General features: G+C 47.2%; 1 protein-coding gene across 11 annotated transcripts in view; it reads right to left on the reverse strand.

Annotated features, from left to right (window-relative positions):
* Positions 1-25,158, reverse strand: part of CAMTA1 (calmodulin binding transcription activator 1) — a 225,748-nt gene continuing 200,590 nt past the window's right edge. For 3 of the 11 annotated variants that reach the window (XM_019622429.2, XM_031556623.1, XM_019622436.2), the window contains 12 exons: positions 19,421-19,560; positions 18,975-19,171; positions 18,530-18,608; positions 17,231-17,546; positions 16,335-16,858; positions 15,819-16,006; positions 15,174-15,420; positions 14,637-14,708; positions 13,727-13,747; positions 11,318-11,511; positions 11,050-11,124; positions 1-1,329 (listed from right to left, as the gene is read on the reverse strand). In XM_019622429.2, coding sequence (XP_019477974.1) covers positions 1,101-1,329; positions 11,050-11,124; positions 11,318-11,511; positions 13,727-13,747; positions 14,637-14,708; positions 15,174-15,420; positions 15,819-16,006; positions 16,335-16,858; positions 17,231-17,546; positions 18,530-18,608; positions 18,975-19,171; positions 19,421-19,560 — 2,282 coding nt within the window. In that variant the 3' untranslated portion in view covers positions 1-1,100. Of the gene's footprint in view, positions 1,431-5,428; positions 5,611-8,673; positions 8,705-11,049; positions 11,125-11,317; positions 11,512-13,726; positions 13,748-14,636; positions 14,709-15,173; positions 15,421-15,818; positions 16,007-16,334; positions 16,859-17,230; positions 17,547-18,529; positions 18,609-18,974; positions 19,172-19,420; positions 19,561-25,158 lie in introns of all 11 variants that reach the window. The other 8 variants (XM_031556624.1, XM_010722696.3, XM_010722698.3 and 5 more) reach the window with 8 other exon arrangements.

The following is a 25,158-nucleotide window of genomic DNA, read 5'->3' on the forward strand; positions in this document are numbered from 1 at the left end:
TTTTTTAAAGTAATGTTGCTCTGCCTTTTTTTCCTAAGTCTAAATACAGTAGCTCTTTTTTGCCATTTAGTCATGCTTTAGCAAAAATGTTCTTCTAAAGAACATTTAAAATAAAGTTTCTTATAGTGAAATAAAGTTTTTGTTTCATTTTACAGACCATAGCCACTAATGCTTTGCTTTTGTTCATTTCTTTTTCTTGAGTTCATGCACATATCTCTTTGTTTTAATATATACAATATGTACAAACAATACATCCACACTCTTCTCGTTCATTCAGACAAAACTATACAAATAATAATTTTATCTTGCCAAGTTATTGACCCTTTATGAATAAAATATTTAGTAATTAATCAATATATTCCCTTTCAAATATTTTTCTCATTTTCCATTTCTACCTTCTATATATACAGAAACTGCCCAGATTTGATGAAAGAGCCAAAAAAAAGAAATTTACTGGCCAGAATGCAGCACCACTCTGCTCTTTAGGTGGTATAAAATGTCCAGGCAACAAATGTACGTGACTCTGCAAAACGACAAGAGGTTTGACAGTTACTTAGGACAAAAAGCTACATGTCTTGCAAATTATTTTAAGAACTTAATTAAAGTAACAGTACATGAAAGTAAGGCTAGAAAATAAAGTGCTGAATATGAGAGAAAATACATGGCAATTGATACGTTTTTGCAGGTTCTAGAGTAAAAACACCAAAAAGAAACTTTTTAAAACTTGCTTAAGTTGCTCTCTCTGCTTCTTGCACGTTACCCGTTTATCTCACATGCCAACCCCTTCTGAAAGTTCCCACGGGATGTATTAAAAACCTGCAGATTTAAAAAGTTGCATTAAGTGTGCTGTAGAGATTTAAATAAAACACAAAGGACAGATGTGCGAAGGAAATGAGGATGCATGGACCCAATAAAGACGTACTGATCTAAGCCCCTCCACTGAGACTCTCAAAGCTTCAGTTTCTTGGAGATGACCGACAAGTGCAGGAACAGCATTCTTGTGTTGCTTGTGCATTCCCACCTTTTCTTAACAATATTTTTGGTATAATATTTGTACAGTTCCACATGTTGTTCAGTACAGCCCTATATGAAAAGGATAATTAATCGCTTCTTCCTTCTTGGAGAATGAAGCAACTCACAAATTCTTCCTGGTGTCTTTTTTTTATTCCTATGATCCAACAGAAGATTGAGTTCCAAGATGTCTTGCTGAACAAATTAAATGTTGTCCATGAAAGTGCAAATGCAATGACCAAAACATTACTGTTAAAATCCTGCAGATGGTATTTCCAGAACTGCAGTGGGTATTTTTGTTGTTGTTGCATGTCTCTGCTAAAAACAGAAAATGAAAACAGTCTGAGAAGCAATGTCACATTGCTACGGGATGCTGCTGCTTATCTTCAAGTTCCTTGGCCTTTTTCAATTCTTTCACTCTGAAAAAACAAAGAGGAGCTATATAACACTTCGAATCCAAAACGCCTTCAATACAGAAAAATCAAAGCGGTTCCTCCCTCTATCTTCCAGTACAAAAGAGACAACTCCCAGAGCAATGGCAGCAGGGCAGTACGCTGCTGACACCATAAACAGTTGGAAGCGCAAGAGTGGGACAGCAGAAATCTGAGACAAAACACATTTGGACACATAACCTAATTTCCAGTACTGATCTAACGTGCTCTCGTTCTGGCATTGATGTGGTATGCATGTCAGCAAAGGCTCCCTGCAAAGGAGCCCAACCAAAGTGGCAGGGCTCCTGGGCAGCCCCCGTACCCGAAGGCAGCGTGGCAGAGCTGGGCAGGGTGCACAGCTCCTGCAGCACGCAGCTCCCTTCCATGGTGCCATCCCTATGCCCTGCCTGCTTCCTCTGCCTCTCCTCCTGCCCTGCAAGGGGACGCCCACCCCTAAGGGAGGAGAAGACAGCTTAAATTAAGGGGATTAGGCTGGGCATGTATGTGCCCAATTACTCCAGTTAAGACTTGAAAGCACAGGTAACAAAGGTACGGTATGCAGGATCACATTGGGGCTGCAAATCCACCTAACAGAATCCAATTAAAAGCGAACAAATTTAGTGAAGGCTAAGTAACTATAAACTAGACACTAAGAGGTATCAGGAGAGCTAAGCAGCAGAAATGTCAGTTTGTAGCCCCTTTAAGCAGACTTCCACTCATTTGTTATCTTTTGGCTCTTCTACCAGCTTGCTCAGGGTGTGAACTGACCTTCGTGTCACTGTTCTATTTATTTTCTGTATATGCAATGACAGCAGTCAGGAGGAACTGGCTGCTTAACTCTGAGCTTACTGACAGCTCCAGCACACAGACAGCCAGCTTGTGAAACTTGGGAAACAGGAGTCCATGAACAAATCACACTGATAGAAGCAAGGTCAGACCTTTGCTGGTTATCTCAAACTGTTTGAGAATACCATGCCTGGAAAGACAGAGGGCTCTGTCAGTCCAGGTGTGTGTGCCATTTTCAGAGCCTGCAGATCTACCTTCAAGAGGCCCTGCCACTCCTGAAACCCAAGTCTGGCAGAGAGGAAGCCTCAGTACAGCTCTCTGAGATGCCAAGAACTGCTCTGATTTCCCAGCAGAGGAAAGGGCCAAGGCAGCAAGCAGCACCATCTGCTCTGACTGCCTACTTGGGCAGTGCTGTGCTGAGCCTCAGTTCCTCCTACTTTTACAGGGTTTTCTACAGGGAAATCATAGCTCTGCACAAGCTGGCATCTAAAAGACCCTGCAGACATCAGAGCTCTGAGTGAGGGCTTCAGCACTGCACACAAGACAGCAAGGCCCTGCTTGCCTCCAGGGGGTTGTGATGTATTATGCTGTTACCTGCTGGTAAGTCCACATCATCCTTTCATTATAGGAAACATATGAGAGTTGGTGCAGTGAACTGAAAATGTTCACAAAGACAATTTGACCACCTTCAGTATATTTAGTTTTCTTGTAACAGAAAAGCAGCTTCTCCTTTGAAATCTGTAATGTTTCTTTTGCTGCACCACTTAGAAACAGAAATTGCATCAAGGTAATTGCTGTACTAGAAAAACACTTGCCTCTGGGCAGTAGTCTGTTGTTAAGGTTTAGATTAACTACACATATGTTCAAGACACCACCTATTAATGCATGGTTAGCAGTGCAACTTCCAAGTGTTTTCTGTTGCACTTCAGTACTGCAATGTAAAATTAAGCAGTTATTGTAGATCTCTTACTGAGAACATGCAAGTATTTAAGCTAGTGGCTCTTTCACTGAGACATGCTACACCTCACTTTAGCACTTCAACATGCAAAGTCTACGCTAACAAAGCATTTTTGCAGGAAGAATGCAAGACATGCTTTGCTGCAAACTGTAACCTACAGCATGCAATATCTGTACTGGTGCAGACCTACTGGATCTATTTAACTAGAACATACATGCCAAGGCCAGTTATTACAGCTATACTGTATTACTAGTTACTGTAGAACAAGTTACCATTACACTCAACATTTGCACTAGCACAGATCTACTGAGAAACATACAACGCTTTCCTTGGTTAAAAGGATCAATTTTACACTGATTTACAGATTTTCAGGCTTATAAAAATTCTGCAAGTGCAATAATTATTACTAAAAAACCCAGTAACATACTAGTATTGAATTTCCCTACCGTGCACTCACAGCCTTTGGAAATTTGTCACGTGTACCACCACTGACAGATGCTGCTCAGCATAAAATGGCTTGAAAGAAACTAAGAATTCCACCACATTTATAAACTTCAAGATGATGACCATCCCAACTTATTAAGCTACTACATCTATTTTTAATTAAACTAACCTCTGTGTGCAGTAAACAGAATTGGGCTCTAATGGGAGTGCAGGTAGGTACCAGGAGTGCTTTATTTGCCCCCTGCACCAGCAGCATGCAGGAAGACCTGCAGCCTGTGGCTGGTGTTCCCTCATCCTCACTCTGCAGAGTAACATCCAGGGATGCGCTGAGTTGCTCTCCCCTCTCCTGGCTGCAGGCTTGAGGCAGTGCTGCTCTGCTGAGGAACTGCAGCACAGCACAGCCAGAGTGGAACTTAAGTAGTTCTTTACTCAGATCTTTGCTTTGATTTTGTTACTACAGCATGAAATGTCAACATGAGCCTGGGGTTAGTCTCTCCTCTTTGTTAATCCTCTGCATAATAAACCTCCTACATTCTCAAATGCAGTTAAAACTTGACTGGGGAAATAACTCTGGACAAGGCAGGACCCTTAAAAATAAAAACACACTAATGAAGTGCTGCTAGGACAGCTTTTAAGTGAGCAGCATAGCACTGCCTGCATGCTGGAAGGCAATCTACCTTGCTTCCTGTATCTCTACTCTCAAAATTCAGATAAAGGAAGAAGGCCAAAGTGTAGGACTTGCAGTTACAAGCATTAATAAAGTTCTCTAAGGAAAGCACACTAATGGATTTTACAGAACAGTGCAGACTACTGCAGAAAAGAAGAATGTTCTCAGAGAAGATATTTCAGCCTTGTTTGGCAGAGTAATTGTGAAACTTTGTGTTTGTTTGTTTTAATAACAGGAAAGTGAGAGAGCTGAGAGCACATCATACCAGCAGGCCACGTGCTGACAGATGGCGTACAGATCTCAGCAGACGTTCATAGCACCGGTTTGGATCTCTTCTGAAAGCACCTCCTGGTGCACGAGGACTGGTGGTGAGTTCAAGTGCAAGCCAGAGCACACCAGAAAGGGCACCGGGCTGCGGCTGTTCCCAACAAGAAGGGAACACCTCACTTCAACAGCCACTAGAACCATGCACAGGATTACAAGGACTGCACGCTGGTTTTTGCAGTGAGGAAGCGTTCAGCAAAAACCTCCTCACATAACACTTTCCCTAGATGTAAGCATCTCTGAAGTACAAAGTCATTCCCTCAGCAGTCGCTGAAGAGCAGATGGACGGAAAAAAGCACGTGCAATAGAGATGGTGACTGCTAAGGGGTCCGAATCACGGCCATGGCGCTGACACACGAGAGGGGACAAGAAGATGACTTCACCTCTGAGCTCAGCACTGGAGGGCTACGTCCCGCTCCACACAGCTCTGCCAGACCAAGCCTCTGCCCTCTGAGCAGTGTGACTTCCTCGGGCACCACAAGGAGGTTGCATCGTTACGTGCTGAAGCAATGTGGAAAGCGGCAGCCCCAGAAGCGAGCAGCAGCTTCTCTCCCCACGTGGCATAGGGAGTCTCGTATGGGAGTGTGTCAGCAGATGAATTAGGCCTACTTACAAAGAACTACAGCAAACAATGGCTTCATGGGTAAAGCGTAACACAAAGCTGCTTCATCAAACTGACTCCATAATGCCCAGCCAGGGAAATGTTTAATGAATCTGTGAGTTTTACAGCAGTAAGTTCTGGCAATGCTGAAGATCGGTGTAACGCACAGGGTGCAGGAGCCAGGGAAGTCTTTTCTGGCAAGTTACCTGTTGCTCTGAGAGCTGAAATAGCCTGTGGGACATTTAAGAAAAGGGAGCTCTTGCCTTTTTCCAGATATCTCATTTGGGTTGCAAGACAAAAAAGACAGAAATGCCCAATAAGAATGACACCCCAGAGTACGCGGTCTGCAATTTAACACACACATTTGAGCTCCAAACACATTCAGCCCCTGCAAGAGGGAAATGAAAGAAGAAATTACTTTGGAAACGTCTCTCCCAGTGCCGCATATCCCAATGTATTTTCTCCTAAACTTGAGCAAACGGGACTTTTCAGTCCCTTGTAGTGTTCCACCATTCTCAATATTATTAAGAAGAAATCAGGTACTTAAATGCAATTGCATATATTAAAAGAATAAAATAAAATAAACTAGAAGTCCTGGTTGTAGAGGAGTAGGAGAAGGTTTGCCACTGAAATGCCGAGAAAGAGAAGGTTATGCAGAGAACAGCAAAACACAGCAAACGTTGTTTTCTCAGGTACAAAATAAAGTTATACTTACCAGAGGAACTGAATTCAGGCACTATGTGCACGTTCCCCAAACTGGAGAGCAGCATTTAATCAAATAACAAGAGACGAGGTAGAAGGAAGGAGAATCTACTTCTAAATGAAAGAGGCCACCAATGAATATTTTCTGCTCATCACAGGTGGCAGCAGCTGCCCCTGTTCTGTCCCAGAGAGGACAGAAGTTTTGATGCAGGCACAAAGACAGCAGCCAGCATGAAGAGACCCCAGGATCTGCTGCTGATCCCAGCCCAGAGGAGAAGGCACAGCTCAGGCAGACACACATCCGTGTTCACGTCCTACACCTACCAACAAAGGTCTCCTTCACAGGGAGCTGCAGAGGATGACTTCCCCAGCCCAGCTGACACTGCGTTCCCTGAGATGAAAGCTATGACTCAAAGGCAATAATCACCAGACCCCTTTCGTCTGTAAAGTTCCTTAACTTCCACACTAAATTTAGTCTCACTTAAGTTGGACAAAAACAAATCTCTCCCCGTCTCATTTCACTGATCCTGGTGTAATGTCACCCAAATAAATTCAGGAAAATTAATGAAAAATATTTATCTCAAACTGAAACACAGATGCAAACACTGTGACTGTTTATCTGCATACGCAGACTGCGCGAGCAGAGTCAGTGTACAGAATACCTCCGCTTTGTGTGCGACAGACATCCCTTCAGAAGGGTGGACACGTCAGCCTGTGCATGTCAGAGAGCCCAAAAAGCTTTTCATGTGTGCGTGTGGAGACAGCAGATGGACATACACTGCTATACAAACTCAAGGCAGCAAAGGATTATTTGCCCTAACAGAGTTTTTTTGGCAGAACAGCAGCTGATACACTTCATGAGAGATATTTGATAGATATTTTATGGTTAACCTTTTCCAGGCAGTGAAAGAAAGCTCACTTAAGCCAAATAAAAAGATCACACGAAGGCAAAGCCAAATGCTCTTTGGTAAGGAAAGCATCACCTATGCACCCAGAACAGCTTTTGCTGAGATATGCTAAGGTTGTCACAGCCTCCCCCCCTCACCTACTGCCCACTCCTCACCACAGAACACGCTAGTTCTGCATGACTGATATCCTTTTCCTGATTTGTGCTTCTTTGGTGATGGGCTTTAGATGCAAATCCGAGTGGCTGCACCATTGGCTGTAGCAATAGAATAGCATAGAATGACAAATCACTGCCTCAAAATAAAACACTGAGCTACCAGGAAAGGGAGGACATTACCAACACCATACATGTACATAAATGTATCTTTCTGCAATGCGTTCTTGTATTATTTAACACCAGCAAAATGATATTCCCATGAGCCCCTCACTTCACCATCCGACGGGAATGAGAAGATGTGACACTGCAGCATGGGATATCAATGCTTACTCCTACAGCACTTTGTATGAAGAATGCGATTACGGTCCTTCCTTTGGAAAAGCCACCAGCACCAGAATCTGTCCTGCAGACACGGTAATAAAGCTAAGGGCAGGCAGCTACACCACACCTAGCAGTTGGGTTTTGCTCAACTTGTATCTTTCTCATCACTGGCTCAAAGCCTTTTTAATTCCATTATTCGTTCAAAGATTTTGACTGCTTTCACTGAAACTTCCAACGCTGCCGTGGCACTCAGTCTCCCTGTGGAGCACCCAATGCTATACAGCAGCTGTGCTGCTGCTCTCCCTCCCAAACAAAAGGCTGAAACGCATGAAGTAGCCTTGATTTGTATTGACAGAGAATTCATTATTGTCCAACAACCACTCATGGAACGAGCAAGCTTCCAACATTCGTGCACCAAGGTTTCACACATGGACTCCTCCTCACTGTCTCCTGTACCACTGCCCTGACTGCAATGCAGAACAGCTTCAGCACATCTTGCAACTGCAGCAGCATCTGCTCTCTGACTGGGAACCACCTGCAAGCCAAAGCACATCAGGCAGCTGCGGGGCTGGAAAGCTTCAGTGTGCGCTCACCCTTCTGCTGGGCAGCAAAGCAGCCTGCCATGCGTGGTCCAGCACACAGGAGAGCAGACTGTCCACTGAGAACGACACATCCAACAGAAGCTCACGGAGCACTTACTATAAGAGTTACAGCATTTTTTATTCATCGTTTTCTTTCCCACAGCACAGACTGACAGTAACAGCTTAGAGAAGCGGTTGTCAAAGAGCTGGCCCTGGCAAAGTAATCAACCAGGCATGTAACTTACCACAAGCAACTTCTGGGAAACAAGTATTGGTGCTTAGCCGTCTTAGGATGTAAAGAGGAGTGTGAAGAGCTCTTCTACTTCACTTTGGCTCAGGCAGAATCAAATACCCATCTAGTGTAAGCTGCACCTGCACGGCAGCTTATAGCCTGAACACCACGGCACTGCTCACGACAAAGGGCATCGTTACACAGTGAGGGTGTGTAAGCGCAGACCCAGTCAAGTTCCAAGATCTACTAATAGTTACTTTGGATACTGTAAAATATCCCATCAACACCACCACCTAAGCATGCCCATGATGAATACACATGTCCTTTTTCACACACTCATGCATTGGTAACATCTACTGCAGAGCTCTGTCCTGTTATAAAAGCAGCAGTGTTAGTCATTGCAGTAGGGTTAGTTTATACAGGATTCTGTTTATATAATTAATGTAGGTGAAACTTACTGGCATATCTTGGCTGCAGCCCCATGCAAGCAAGCAGAAAGCAAAAATATTTAAAATGGAAGAGAGGAACTGGCTAGCAGGCAGCTACACTCACCCTTTTGTACAGCCTATGGTCCACCAGTGGGCTTCAGATTGCAAAACAATACCAAAGAGCTATTAGCACACACATGGCAATAACCATACCTTACCAAGAGTTTCACTTCAGAGAGAAGGAGATAACACTTCTGCTTGCCTGGAGAGAAAGAACCCTTCCCACCTCCTACCTAATCGACTTCTCTTCACCAGGGAAGAGCAGTCCTGTGTTTAGGTGTTTTAGGGCAGGATCTAAATAAAATAAACCCAGTACTGTCATCCCCATGGTATTTCCAGCTGCATCCTGCCTTCCCTCCTTCCAATCCAAACGCTACTCCACAGAAGATACTGCAGATCATAATCACAGTAGTAATGGTGTAGATACTTCCAAGAAGAGTTTAATTTTCATACAGTTCAGAGAACGAATATGAAATAGTATATTATCTTCCTGGTGAAAGCTGATTGTATGGACCATACATGGATTCTGTTCAGCTAACCCAAACCCACTCCGGAACTCTCCATTTTCCTTACAGATCTAAGTCAGTCAGAGCTCACTGAATAGGTGGAGTCTTTCCCAAACAATTAAATATGAAACCTTTGGCTGTCTGACACAGGACAGGAGACAGGCCAACCCACAGCAGCTGTCACAGCAAAGTTGGGGTTGGAAGTTAAGTCAGCTGAGCAAGGAACGTGGATGGGCAAAGATCTGCTGTGAGGTCAGGAAAGTTCTATTTCTCATTGTCTACAAACAACGGTTCAGTGATGAGTCATGTTGGTACCACGTTATGGCTGATGCATATCCTTCACCAGATTTTTGTCAATATAACAGGAGATAGACAACTATTTTTTTCAATGTTAAATGGAAAAGATGCGTCTGATTATCAGAATGACTGGTGATGATGAATGATCACTTTTGTCCCGGTGCCGTCTGCTGACACTCAGCCGTTAGAGCTCCGATATCTTCTCTAAAGATACACTCAACCAAAACTTACATTCTTCTTATTTTCAGCAACATCTACTCATCCATTATGAAAAGAGCTCCAGGCACAGAGCACCCATCATTTGTTTGCAATCATCAGGAATACTGTCTGATTGGGCAACAAGGGTCGGTTCAGACCAAAATGTCTATGATTGCTTGGAGAAAGTAGCTGATCACAAAGGTGACTGTTTTCATTTCAGAAGGAAAAGCAAGGCTTTTGCTGCTCAAAAGAAAGAACAGAGCATAGGCAAAAAGGAAGATCTGCCTGCAAACTTCAGTGATGCAAATGAGTAAGTCTTGCACTGCAAAGGCAATAGGAAATGCTGAGAAAGCAGAACAAAATGAACCAAAGGCAAGAAAAACTGCTGGAACTATGGGCACTCCTGAAGAGCCGAGGTTAGCTGACAGCTAGAGATCTAACAGTGTGAGTGCACTGCAATCTCCACAGATGACAACACAGGTGGCTTCTCCACAGACTGCCTGGACCTCAAGCAGAAGGAAGTTCCAAGTCTTCGTCTACCTCAGTGGGACCAACCTGCCTAATGAACACAACAAACCTTCCAGTCCCTTCCACACACCCCGCTGACAACGAGAAGCCATTTGTGCTTCTTTGCCAACTGTCTGGCCTGCTGTTAGAGGATGAAATGCAAGTGTGGTGAGAATGGAGAGTAGAGTCCGAAACTCTGAATTCGCTTCTGTCCAGGCAATTTACAGTTTGCAGCCTAGGCTATTTGGTGCCTTTTAACCAGGAAATCAGAACAGACACCTGCACACAGCAGGTGCAGCAGTGCGAGGCACAAGGAAGCATGTGGGCAAGCACACTCAGGTTCCCACAGTGGCACAGAGGAGTCACTTCTACCTGTACTCCAAGCTGCTGAGGTCTGTGTGGAGCGGCTGAACTAACTTTGTCTACTGCTCCGTTGGCACATTCCACTTATCTACTATAAAGAAGCTGTATTTGATGAGAGCGACCTCACTGAAATTGTTTCTGGTGTGTTCAGATGCTACCTCATTTTGCTCTTTAGCACGTAGCACAAATGCTCTGTGTAGCACACAGGTCAGCGCAGCACTCGTGCACTGTAGCTATCCTTCTAAGACCTCTTTTTTTTCCCCCCTCAAGTCCAACTTTAAGAATCTTGTGTCTTCCTTTGCTCAAGCTTCCATCCGAGCCTGCCCAACACAGCCTTGGGTGCTCTACCATACCAGCAGTGCAGCTCGGTGTGATGACTGCCTCCCTGCAGCATTCCTAAGTTAGAGATTTCCTTTCTGCCAGTTCACCTCGAAAGCAGCTGTGCCGTGTTATTCCATAAAAGATCTGAATAGAATCGATTCTGCTCCCCTGTACACTGCGCTCCCTGACACACGCGAACACATCGCACTGCTCTGCTGAAGGGCGTTTACCAGGGGGCGATGTCATACCTGTGGCGGCAGCGTCGTAAAAACCGCATAATCTTGCGAGCAGCTTGGTCCTGCTTCTTGGTAAGCAGACTGCTTCTAAACATACACACACACAAAAAAAACCCAACTTTGAAGCACAAACGAAAGAGGGGGGACTAGCACTAAATGCAAGAATAATTATCCTACAAAGCACGGTACTTATCCCACCAGCTACGTCCGTTACAGCACAGCTCTGACTAAGCAATGACACACACAGATCCTGGTGGTTTCTAACAGCCCGGCAGCTCACCTGAGTTTCTGCTGCACAATGGTGGCTGTCCGACGGTTCTGCCTCCTCTTCCCACATTCTTTGTAGCTGCGGTAGTACTGCTGGATCAGCATTGCGGCCCGGCGGCTCTGCTGGAATTTCTTCTGCTCATAATAGCTTCGGAATTTGCTCTGGATAAGAATGGCAGCTTGCGTCATCTTTTTATAAAGTGCATACTAGGAGAGAAACAAAGAGAGGCTGAGACACTCCAAAAACCCCAGTGAGAAGCAAATTCCTACAGCAAAAGGCTCTCGTGCCACCGAGACACAATGGAAAGCAAATGAGCACCTACTCACTGGCTGGGACTGAGAAAAAAGGCGACAGCTGATGAGAGCTGTGAAATAGGTGCAGAACCTTCTTAAAGCCTTCACTTAAGCATATCTTTCAAAGGAGTTACTTTCAGAACCTTATTTGCTGTTCGCAGGTGTATTTCACAGTACCAGGACAACATTTTGAAGAACCAAATTAAATCAGCTTTGTCCATGCCATCACAGAGTGCTGCAAACGTCTGGGTTGCTCACGTATCCATTTCAGTCCGAACATCTCAAATAGAATAACATTCCACTCTCACTTATACCAAAAACCGCAGTAATTTAGCAAGTCTAAGACTGAGCCTATGGCACAGACAAAACAAATTGCTGTTATCAGCACTGACTGAACCTGCAAACCTCTACAAGCAGTCACACACATTGGAAACCCTCTGCAGCACCGCAGCGTTGCTTCTATCCACACACTTCCCAGTGAAGCAGGAACCCTTTAAAAGCGAATCTGTATGGTGCACCCTTTCCCTTTTAAAACGAGCAAGTAGGAGGCTGCTTAGCAGAGATCAAACACCACCACACCTATTTTTAACAGCCATCTTTTGGAAGAGTAATAGAGATGCAAAATAGTACAAAGAACTTGCTCTCACACCTCTGAACTGACACTATGACAGAGCATTACTTGGAAAGCTTCATCATATTCACAGCTTGGTGACTTCCTGCTGTTCCGGGACATTTTAGCAGCTATGACATCTGCTCACTTTATCGGGCAGACGGGACGCAGACACAGCCCTGTACGGGGCAATGCCTGAAGATATTTTAGAGGACTTTATGTGTCCGGTGGGAAAACAAAAACAAAAAAGCAAACGAACAAAAAGATCCCCAACATGATCCCACAGCAAGAAATCCCTCCAATACTATCACAGACCACCATTTACCAAATTTCACTTTTTGGAATTGAAGCAGTCATTAGGTGCACTTACATTTTGTCATTATTTCTTTTTTTTTTTCTCCCTTCTCCTGCTTTTATACATTTGTAATTAAATAGAGCAGACTGCAGTTTTAAATGAGCTAATTTAAATAAGTCTGCTCGCAGGTTGGCCATGTTTTTTCTTCCAATTTTTAGCCCAGAGGGCACTTCTGTGGCTGAGTTACAAACCCCCGAATAGAAGGGCTTAAGTCTGAAATGGTGATGTGAGCTACGACTGTTCCAATGTCCTCAAAGGCCTGTGCTGATCTCAGTAATGCAGTGACACAGCAGCAGAGTTGGCATGTGAAAGAGAAAATCACAGCTCTGCATACAGAGCCCAGCAGTGTTCACACTCGGACGGTGTTACCTGCTCTGCTCCTGAGTCTCTGGGCTGCCCACAACTCCCCCTCCTCCTCTTTTCCCTCTCTGGGAAGAGGAAAGATGGAGAAATGACCCAACCTCTGCCTCGCCCCAACAGAGGCCGGAGGAAGCTGAGGATGGAAAATCAACTGGGGATGCATTCCCTCCAGGAAAAGCACGCCTTGCATCCTGGTGAGCTTTAGAAAAAGCTCAGCTGATTGCAGAATGCTTAAAGTAAGACGCTGTGCAGCTGGAAAATCTGTCTTTACAGCAGAAAATTACTGGCAGCGACCAAAGTAAGAGTGGCTGTGCCTCCAGCATGTGCAGCACCATACAGGAGATGGTGGTCTAAGGAATCCATGGCACAGTGATCCTAAATGGCAACAGTCAAAGCCCTCTGGGCAGCAGGCAGAGCACAGAGAGCAGTGGCTGCATGGGTGGTTCGGGCGCTCCCCTACACTCCCTGAATGCCAAGGCAAGGATCACAGTGACAGCTAACGAGCAGCAGCAAAAGGAAACTCCTCTTCTGGAAACGAACTTCAAAACACTGCCTGCACCTCAGCCCATCACTGCTTATACAAGCTTCTGTAGAAGCAGGAGATTTGCTTTTTCCAGCGTCCTTCTACGCTGACATGCTGTGGCACAGCAGCCCCTGCATCCCCTTCTGGAGAGGTTTGGTTTGTCAGTGATTTATCTGCCACAGATACTATGAAAACATTTCACTAAATGCCAGGTTCTCCTGCTTTATACTGAACGTGAAAGCTTTTCACCCCTGGGTTCCCAAAACAGTGTTTGTATTACCTTCAAGGCTATCCAAGTAAGCTTAGGGAGAAACAGAAAATACACAGTTAATGTTAGTTCTACAAATAAAGAATTGGAAAAAATATATATATATTAAAAAAAATTAACCCATCTTCTTTCAAAAAGATGCAATTCCGGGAAATTCCAGGATCCCAGACAGAACAGTTTGCCAAGCAGCTTTTGAAAGGAATTCAGTGTCATGTTTACAGGAAGCATCGCTCCAGGACCGACATGGGACAGTTTGAATGCACAGCACAATGCAGTCACTGGGCACCAGAAATGCTTCTCAAATAAATGGTTTTGAAGGTTGGAAAAGAGTTCAGCATCTTGCCTTTCATCTTACACCACGTGCCTGTGTGGAGCAGACAGCTCGAGTCGAAGGCACAGCGACTGCAGCAAGGTGGGCTGCAGCATCCACCAAAAAACCCAAGCCAAACCAAAACAAACTTCTTGTTCTGGGGTTGAGAACTCAGCCTAAAAACTTGTCTCCAACCAGAGACTGGAGAACAGTCTCAGTCCTGGAACAAGCTGCAATGAGCTTTAGCACAGGACTTCCCATAGCTTAAAAGTTCAGGATGTGCAAAATAAAACAACCTCTTTTTTCATCTTCGCCCTCATCCAAGGCAAAACCAACTTCAATTTCACAATGAAATTTGGCAAGCAACTAGTCAGAGAACAGTCTCACAAGGCATGCATGTTGGCCAATACAGGATATGTTACTGCCCTCTGTCTCACAGCAAAACAAAATCCTTTCAAGGAAGGATCCTCTGAATTCAGATTCAGGATACACATTTTCTTCCCTTTTTAATTCTGCCTGAGCAGGTTAAAATGTGTACAGGAGAAATTCCCAATGCAGAAGGCTGCGTTTGTGGCACTTGTTTGGTTCAGAAAATCTGACTTCCTTGATTACCTGTTTGTATTTTCGGTAGCAGCGCTGAATGACGGCGGCAGCCACCTCTTGCTGTTCCCGGAGTGGACGACCCTGCGTGGAAAAGCAAAGCAGCAATCATCAGACTGCACCAAAACAGGACAGCGCTTTTTAACAGCAGCTTGCAGGGCACCAACTTCCAAATCCCTCCTGCTACTGTTACATGGTCTGATCCACATCTACACATTTTCCAGAAACATCTCTACGTCCAATTCACGTAAGAGAGAAAACCCTCAAAACTGATCCCTGAGCTGAGCATGCAGCCTGCCAGAGCTTGTACTTGGAGGACATTTTTGAGTGCTGTGCCAGCACAGAACACATGCTACAACACGGGATACTCTCCCTGGTACAGCAGATGCTATGCAAACACCAACGAGTGGATGCTAGCAGCACTGAAAACATTACGACAGAAACGACTTTTTTTTTTTGACCTGGGGTGGATATTACCCACGTGTTATTCTGCAACAAACTGTACTCTCACATCTGACAACGAAGACGTTTTATGTTCTGGCCACGTACCTTATATTTCCTGAAGACTGTCTGGACGAGTTTGGCAGCTTCATAGAGCTCTCTCTGCTCATGATCAGACAGAGTTAACTGTGCAAACTCATTTTCTACCTTCTCGCTGGTGGATGCACTCAGAAATTCAGACCAGTCTGCTGCCGAAGGAAGGCTGGGTTTCTCAAAAGCTATTTCACTGATGGGTGAGCCTGCAGGGCTCAAGCTGGTGTTTGAAGAAGGGGTCAAGGGTTCACTATACAGATTTCTGAAATACCAAATCACAGGAGGAGTTATTGGTTCAAAAGGAGCTGGACTGGCATCACAGACAAGGAATTCAACATTTGTGAGTTTAAGGGAGAAGCTCAAGCTCTCCTCTGCCTCTCCAACCAACATCCTGCATTTCTAAGCCTGCCTGTACTGCACTGCATGGGTTTGGCAGGAAAAGAAGTCAGGAGTCAGCCCTTGTGGCATTATTATGATTGTGCTACACTTCTCTCCTGCACGCACTTCCATTCTTCCATGAATGTGCAGCTGTGCTGGCAATGATACATTTGTGCATGAGTGCACGCCTGGCTGGAAGCGCCCGCATTAAGTGCCACTGAGAAACAGCATCTGCAGCTGCCCAGCACGCAGCCCACCTAAAAAGCCCCAACTCACACTGACCTTATCTGTGCAGCACTCGGCAGATGATCGACATCAGCAAGGTAACTGGCCAGCCAGCTCATCGTGGTGCTCATGGCAGCACTCTCTGCTCTCTCCACCTGCGGTGACTCCATTGGCACAAAATTCTCCCGCTTGATCCTGTCAGGCGTAGCTTCAATAATGTGCTCTGCAAGTGTCATCATGTTCACCTGGGGGAGAGGAGAGCAAACTTTTGCTGCCTGGTAACAAAAGCCTTGTGTCTGTATGTGACAACCCAGCTTTGTGCCTCAGAGAAAAGACGTGCCGCTCAGCACCGGAGAGAAATCCTTAACCAAAGCTCACTCACTTTCGTCCCTTCTGAGGGTTTCACACTCCCCAGACCATGTTCTCACCGTGTGGGGAACCTGAGAGGTCTGGCGAGAGGTACGTGTCAACGGACAGCTGCTACCCATCAACCTTTGTGTGTGGGGTGGAAGGACACCCTCTGACAAAACTACTCACTGACCTCACCACCACCGCAGTGCTACGGCTGTTTACCTGCAAGTCATCCATGTGGCGCAAGCAGTCCTCATCCCCTACATTGTCCCTATAGGACAAGAGCTCTGCATCCACCAACTCCCTGTCAGCCAACATCAGCACATTCATCTGTTCTCGCTGGCGTAGCCGATGGCCCACAGCGTCCTTCCCCAGCGCAGGGCTCTTCTGGCTCCCCACCAACTGCACCGCAGACACACCAATATAAATGTCTTTTGGGTTCCATTTGATGCCCGCTTGGCTGCCAGAGCCCCGGTATCCAGCCGCTTCTGGGATGTGCTGGGAGAGCTCCCGGCCGTAGTCCCTTATCCCTTCACTGGGGCTGATTGTCTCAGTGGTGGACTGCTTGGAGCTGGAGTTCTGCTTCCTGACACTTGGCTGTTCCAGGCTCAGTGCAGTGGAAAGCAGCTTCTCTTGCCGGGCTTGAAAATATTCAGGGCTCAGCTTATGTTTTTTGGGTGCAGGGTAATCTTTCTGAGTCTCACTACTGTAGTAACTGGAAGGTTCTGATCTTGGTCGTCTCAGCTCTGAAAACAAACAGATCAATGGTCAAGTGAAGTACGCAACAGGTGATTGCTGTAGAAACAACTTCTGCTGCAGAGCAGCAGATGGAATTCATGCTGTGCTCTGCAACAACCAACAGTGTATGCAAAGGAATCAACACCCAAGGAGGATTTTATCCCAAACATTCTTCAGATACACACATCTTCCTAAGGCAGACATTCACTCCTTTTTTCAGTATTTACGTAAAAGCACGGAGCGCATAATAGAAAGCCCGCAAAAAATAATTAAGCACGGACAGCAAGGGCTACAGCTGGCATCAGCCACCCAGATGAGCTCCTTGCTCTAGGATTTTATGTATCACATATTAGCAAACGGTGCCATTGGATTTTTCTTACCCGTGTTGGTACTGGAAATCACAGTGACCCCCTTCTGAGGCTCTTGAGAGGCAATAAGCTCACTGTGCCACTGGGACACCCAGTTTTCTGGGCTGGAGTCGGTGCTCGAGGGGCACTGAATTCTGGGGTTTTGTCCAAGCTGAGTTTGCTCATCACGCTGCAGCTGCTCCAAGCACTCTGCCAGCTTCACGTGGCCCCGGGACCGGGCAATTGCCAGCGGCAGCCTCCCAAGGGAGTCAGGAATAGAGATGGCTCGGCGGTCCCACTTATACAGCACAACAGCTGCATCCATGTGGCCCAGGGCACATGCCCACATCTGAAAAAAACAATTGACCCACTGTGAGATTTGTTATTTCCTTCTCTTCTGAATAACGCAGTGGAGTCCTGTCCTCAGGTCACAGAAACTTGATTAGCAAACCATGACATGCATCATCAGCAAGAGGCTTTTACAGATGTCCTCTACAAACAAAAAGCCATAACAGAGGATTAGATGCACACTGTTCTCTCCATTAAGTGAGAAACCTCCATCCACCAAATGAAGCTGACAGTTTCTCACCATCGAGGCATTGATTTTTAGCTGTGTCAGGCACACTAACCTCACTGCAGAAGAAGAATGGCCTCAAACAGAGATCTCTGAAGGTTGGGAACAATACAATCAAACACTCTGCTGTTGTAAACTGGCACTTCTGGTTCTACCTGCTTTGGCATTTTACTTAAGCTCTTAGTCATGATTTCATGATTCCAACAAACAAGATACCGTGATGACTTTACAACCTCTACAGCAAAAGAGGAAAACTTGAAAGAAGGCACAAAAAGGCCTTAACCCCAGCATGACACTGGCGAGTAGACGTTGGGTAAAAGACAAAACGAGAACCACCTGTCTGTCCCCTGCCCTCACGTTACTCAATTACAAGGATTTTCGACTAGAAATTAGGAAGAAGTTCTTTACTGTGGCAAAGGCTGCTCAGAGAAGTGTGGGTTCCCCATCCCTGGAGATGCGTGACGCCATGGATGGGCCCTGGGCAGCCTGATGGAGGGGTGGAAGCAGCCCATGGCATGAGGTTGGAACTGAGGGGGGCTTTAAGGTCCCTTCCAACCCAACCATTCTATGATTTTTCTGTCAGGACTCTCACACCAAAGCTCTCGGAAGATGGTAGCACCACGTCTTAACATTCGCGCAGCAAGGACATGCAGGAAACATCCACTCTTCAGAGTGTAACATACATCAAGAAAATAACATCAGAAAGGACTCCAGAAGGTCCTCAGACACCTTCAGAAGTTTCTGTCTCTGCTGCTTACCAGGGGGGTGCAGGAGAAATGATCCACATTCAAAGGGTCAACTTCCAGCTCCAGATCAATGCTGTCTGCGTGTTTGGTGCTGCAGAAGAAACAACAGAACAAATGATGCTCTGTAGACAAGTTAGGATAATTTCCTAAATGTACAGCTTTACCCAGCACATCACACCACTATGAAGTGGCCACATACGTGCCCACGACACACATTTACTACACATGGTATATGTATATATAGAGACTGTAAGTACAATACATCCAGTAACTGCTCTGTCACAAGATACAGGTCCTCCCAGACAAGGGGACAGGAAGAAGTTTGGGGACTTGGCTGTTTGTAAGGGACACAAGGCACAGTTTGTAAGGGACAAGCAGAAATCCGGAGCAAGCAGAGCTTACATATGTTTCCGTATGTCTGTATTGATACCCAAGAGTCCAGCAGGCCGGGTCTTACCGCCATTTGATGAGGGTCTGGATCAGCGTAGCATAGCCCTGGGCAGCAGCTAGGTGGAGCAGTGTCATTCCTCGGAAAGTCTTTGAATGGATCAAGTGTTTGGACTTTGCCCAGCAAGCACGACTCATCATCTTCTCGCACACCACCACCACGCGGCTCTCAAAGCAGCTGCCCAAGGTTCCAGTCCCAGAAACGCACTGAAACACCACACACAGCCCATGTTAACCACGGAGCAGAGCTGTGCTTGCCCTGAGCAGGCAACTTTCCCTTTCAGAAGTAATGAGACAGTGGCAAATGCGAGTGCAAGCCAACTGCTCTTAAAGACATCCACAAAGAAGCCTCGTTGCTTAAAAAGAAACAACTACACTTCGTTCCAACCCCCGTCACATGCAAATGCTGGTAAGAAGCCATAAAGCTGCTGTGACTGGGCACAGCAGGGTCCATACCTGCACCTGCGTTCCTCCATTCCCACTCCCATTGCTCCCGCCTCCTACTCCTTGCTTGTGCTGCTGGGAGCCCGTCATTTCCGCCATTCTCCTCTCCATCTGCTCGAGGCGCTCCAGTATCGACATCCTGAACTGGTTATCTGGGTTGAGGAAAGGCAGAATAAGGGCATTTCCATAATAAGGAAGCTCAGCTTTTCGGCAGCCTACTGTGGAGAGCCACAACCAACCGCCCTGAAAATCACAAAGGAGATTTGCTCCACTTGGAGCACAGGCATGAGTGCCCTGCAGCATTCTGCCTCTTCAGGTTTGAATACACAAGTAAATCCTGAGCAAATGGAATTGTTCAGGCAGCATCTCAGCAGAACCACATGGAAACACTCTCAGTTTTAGAGATGATCGCTCTGTTTTCACAGGAGTACTGAATTAAGCTTGGCTTGCCTCCTAAAACCATGCAATAATGGCACCTGGAAGAAAAAGACTGCTTTGCTTCCTTCTGCACTTAGAATAAGAAGCTGTTTAAAAGGTCCACACTCCTGGCCTGACAGATGCACTTCCTTGGACAACTTCAGCCAAGCACCTGGTGCAGGATTACCGGAAATCTCAGGGGATGGGCGCTGATAAACCAGGAACAGCTCCTGCAAAGCAGAGTCGTGCAGTCTGTGCACAAATCTAAAGGATGCGTTAATTATTTTCGCCTCCCACCATAAGCCAGCACTGTGATGCAGCTCGTATTGCTTGAACAGTGGAGTGGGGAGAATGAGGTTTAGCACTGCATTAGGGCACTGCTAAACTGAGGCTGTAGAGATCTACTCAGCAGAGATCTCAGTGTCTGTATCCAGTCAGTGCAGCTCGAATGCTCCACAGCAAAGCCCATTAGCAGCAATGGGAATCTGTGCATGACAATTAAAATGTTTTTATTGGGTTTTAAAAGAGAAAGTCCTGTCTGAGAGACCTGCTTATGTGCAGAGCCCCTAGCAGCATGCTGTAAGAGTCCCTGCCCCTCAGAAAGTTGCTTCACGGCTTCCAGTAGTGTAAAGTGTGACAGACTGTCAGTGATACCCTTAAAAAAACTGCCACGAAGGTAAACCAAAGGGCACAACTCCCACATGCCAGATCCACCCGGATGGCCTCTGTTTAGCCCAAGAGTCGGGCACCAATTAACTCTGAGGAATGAAACAAAGCAAAGTCTCCCGTCCTTCCCTAACCATTTGTCAGTGAGATGTCGGCTCTGACTTCCCAGCCATTAGATAACAACAACAACAAAGCATCCATCCCGGCTGTGCCTTGGCAGCAGACATCAGCTCAGCTCCAACACAAATATGCGGTAATTCAGCACTTTTGTGGCTGTGTTTGAGCTGTGGGTTGGACTCGATGACCTCCAGAGGTCTCTCCCAACCTCAATCACTGACCCGCAGTCCCACCCGGGCTGCCCAGGAGCCAGGATGACAGGAGAACGCCGCTTCCCACTGCAGCCATCTGCCTAGCTGAAAGGTGCCTGTTATCGGTGCCCGATTAACAGCTCGGTCGCCCTGTGAAAGCAAAGCCTTCGGGAAACGCCGTCATGCGGATGCGCCCTGACAGCCCCACCTCCCAGCTGCAGGCAGCGCGCAGCAGCGAGCGGAGCCGCGTTGCTCAGCCAGCCTTTGTTCAGGCAGTGCTGCAGTGTGCTGCAGTGCAGTCCGCTCCTCTGCCTCCTCCTTCCCATCGCCATGCACAGCACGTACGCTGCAGAGCCCGGCAGCGACCCGGCGCCGCTGAGCCATCCCTCAGCTGAGGGCTGTGACACACAGCTCCCGTTGTGGGGACACGGCCACGTCTGCGGGCAGCAGCTCCGTGCGGCGTCCCACAGCTGCACGGTCCGGGCTGCCAGCACTCGTGCTTTATTACAGCTGGGAGGAGCGACGCAGCCCAGCTATCGCATCCCAGCCACCAACCTCACACAGACAAAAGTTCCGTATGCTCAGAAACAGCAGCAGAAAACGATTCCCATGAGATACAACAGTAGGCAGTGCAGACTGAGATTCATATTGATATTTATGTCATTTTTCTTTACTAGCTCCAAACATCGTAGAACAGAAATGGGACCCCAGGCCTGTGCCCATCTTCCAGGCTCCCCTCAAAGGACTGCAGTCTCGGTGATGAAGCTCCCCTCTTCCTGCTCACATTAAGTGCTTCCCCACACCTCCTTCTGCCAAGTCACCGAAGGGACGACTGTCACTGTCCCACTGTCCCCAGACAGAAACGAAGAAAGAGAAAAAGGGAACATTTTTCAGGATAGTGTTTGAAAACAGCTTCTAATTCCTATTCAGACACCTGGGCAGCACTCCCAGGAATCATTTAGGACAGCACTGCCTGGTTTTGGGTAGCAGAGGGTCTCTGTTGGACGCAACAGGAGTCTGAAGAACAGATATCAGGAATTCGAACCTGTAACCCTCAGACTCTTGCTGGGACAACGGTGTTTTCCACGGCTAATTGTCAATCACCGCTCAGTCTAAAGGCAGATCAGAACCATGCTGCTATTAATAAAGAGGGAAGGGAATGAAACCTTCTGGAGCTTCAGCACGGAGTCAAGGGAGCCCTCCTAAAGGCCAGCAAAGGCTGCTGCTATTTCTCCAGCCTGAACTGGAAGGCTCCAGGCAGCAAAGATGGAAATGGGATGAGAATGCACAGCAAGTCTCTATGCTGCCCATTCTGCAGGTGACGTAATGCACCACCTCAGCACAGAACAAAGACGCAGCTGACAGCAGTGGCAGAATTCTTTGCATACAGTCAGCACAGCTCCCGCACTGCTGAGAAACCAACAGAGCTGCAGAGAGAACCTCTGTTCCCATGGCAGACCCAAAGCAGCCCTGCTCACAGCGCTGCTGATCTGCAGCCGGCTCCAGGACCTGCATGCGTGCAGCTGCAGCTCTGTGCAACCATCAGACCCCACACGTTTCCTTCTGCTCAGGACCCTTTTAACCCCTTAGGGAGCACCGTTCTCTAAGCTCCAACTTTGCCAGCTTCAATCTGAACGTTATCACCCCTATAGTCTCCATGTCGGGATTTGCCGGGCCGTCTCTGCACAGACATCAGAATGTTGAAAACGCAGCGTGCAACGATACCAGGAAACTGCCATGAAACATCACTGCCCATTTGTGTACCTGGGTTCAACATGCTGATTGCCAGAACTGATTATCAGCCAAGTCTCAGCAAAGAACACAGGATGAAAGTGCAAATGAAAAGGGGGGAGGAAGGCGCAGTAATTTGTTTTTACCTTTACCAATATCTGCTTTACATTGCAATAATTAACAGAAGGGCTGTAAGCACCACAGAGGATGTCCAAGACCATTTATCCTTTATTATTTCTTATTCTGCTAGGCAAATCCTTGTGTTTGGGCTCACTTCAGGGGCTGTGGGCAGCCAGCACTTAGTATGCAAGGAAAACACATCACCACTGTTTCTACAGTCTTATCTTTCATCTCCAACAGGGGTCTCGTGGCAAGTACCTGTGCACTGAAGGCAAATGCTCAACTGCACATAAATCAAGTTGCCAAAACAGGCTTTTCTCTGCCTACATTATAGAGGAAATCTGAGCTGTGTAAGATTCCCTGCACTGGAAGCACCAAACTTCTAAACGCAGCAAAGATGGGTGCAGACCCCTGTGCTGCCCAAGGTCAACCTCATCCCATGTACTCTCACCTCTTTAAAACCTGGGGCAACACAGAACCAAATACCTTCTGCCAATGTAACATAACTTACAGACTGAGGGGAATTTGTGGGTTCTTCAAGGCTGTTTCCAACAAAGTTGATGAAAACAACTGCAGTTCTGTATCTGAAACACCTCATAACTTACAGAAAACAACCTGAACTTGCAGTCTTCTCTGGAGATTATTATTCTTCAATTTTAACCATAAAAGTCCAACTCTGGAGGCCATCACGTAACTCCTGGACGACACATTAACTTAGGACACCTGCTCCATTGTGCCACAAGGCCGTTTGCACTCCTGGTGCTCTCGGTGCTCATGGAGGAGTGAGGCACTGTCCCATGGGTCACAAACTTGGAAGTGCAGCAAAACTCTCCAGAGCGGTACTTCTGGGCAGGGGTTGGTCCTGCTGAGGAGACACAGCTCCAAGGCATGGCATGGCACTGCCACCCATCAGCAGGAGGGGCGGCAGGAGCTGCTCAGCCAGAACCCGACCCACACAGAGATCAGTCTGAATCTACACATACGCACCCTGTGTTAGAAGGCAGCCAACACAGCACTTTCCAACACTTCCCAAGTTTTTTCCCCACGTGTGAAGGTTACGGGGTCACTACTGGGAATGCACGTGATTGCTGATACCAGGCGGGACAATCTCCCCACAGAACTACCAAAACCACACAGCCACACTGCTGCCCAGCCACGCCATGCCACCAGCAGTCAATAAGATGCTTAAAGGATGGAGCTCCCACACTAAATGACACAGGGAAAACAAGAACCAAACCTGGGGTAAACACCTTGTGCTGCAGAAGGCATTCACAACTGAAGTGCTCCCTGGGACAGCACACACCTCCATCCCCACCTTCTAACCCAAGCCCTGTCCTAGAGACAATTATTACCCAAAGTATTTCATACTGGCTACACAGAGTGGCAACAGTGTCCCCATTTGGTGGGCAATGGCTCACACTGTGTCTCTGAGGGATCAGCACTGAGCTGCTTTTCTCACCTCTACGTGCTGCTTTACCGGACAAGTAAAGAACCCAAAGGCAGTTCATTACTGCTCCCTTCCTATCTTACAAATGATTGGTTTGTTTGCGTGTAACATCTTGCTCGGTTCCTCCGTACAGTAAAAACACCAAACAAGTTGAAGCATCGGCTTGACCTGCTTAGTTTTTGAGGAGTCATCGCTGTCTGCCAGTAACATCCTGGTTGGGTCTGTTTAACGGTGGAGCTCACAGGCAGCGATCTCGACCACCGAACAAAAGCACTTACAATTTCTCCTTAATATTGTACAATATATGGACAACCCTGCTAGTCAGGGAGGTCACCGTCAGGCAGAGAGAAACGCCACAAGTACAGGAAAACACAGTTCACACTGAGCCAAGAGACAGGTGAAGGTCTGTGGCACAGACTCTCTGCGTTGTGCCATTCCAACCCAGCAGGAGATGGGGGAGCAGGCTGACTTTCCCCCCTCAAGTGCCCATCTCTGTCCACAACCTCCGTAAAGCACTTCCCAGCTGCTCAGAAATTGGCCGTGCTTTCCCACAGGTGCCAACACCGGACGGGACGTGCAGGAAGCACCCAAGGAGCCGCAGCTCACGGCACGCCGCTCATCGGCACGGCGGCGCTCGCAGCGTCTGCCTCCTCCAAGAGGGGCTGCAGCAGCTGCGTGCAGAACAACACTGAAACAAACCGACCCGCTGGAACCGGACAGAGAAAAGAGGCCGAGATCTCCGGCACCGGGAGCTTTTGGAGGCAGACATCTATCCCGTTTGTCCCATTTCTCAACTGGGAGTAGCCCAGATGGTCTGAATTCCCGCTCTTCCTTAAGAAGCGCTCCGCAAAACGATTTTGGGAACAGATGTGCCTACGGCATCCCCAGCTCCTCCGGGAAGGTCTGGGCCATCCCGTTCGTCATGCCCACCCAAATGGGAAACCGCGAGCCGGAGGCACTACGGCGCGCTTCTGCACGTGCGACGCTCCCGCGAGCGCCGGGCCGGGAGCCGCGCCTGTCCGTGACGGCGCCCGGGGAGCGGGGCAGAGGGAGGAGGGCAC

The sequence above is a fragment of the Meleagris gallopavo genome, chromosome 23 (genome assembly GCF_000146605.3).
Source record: "Meleagris gallopavo isolate NT-WF06-2002-E0010 breed Aviagen turkey brand Nicholas breeding stock chromosome 23, Turkey_5.1, whole genome shotgun sequence".
Lineage (NCBI taxonomy): Eukaryota > Metazoa > Chordata > Aves > Galliformes > Phasianidae > Meleagris > Meleagris gallopavo.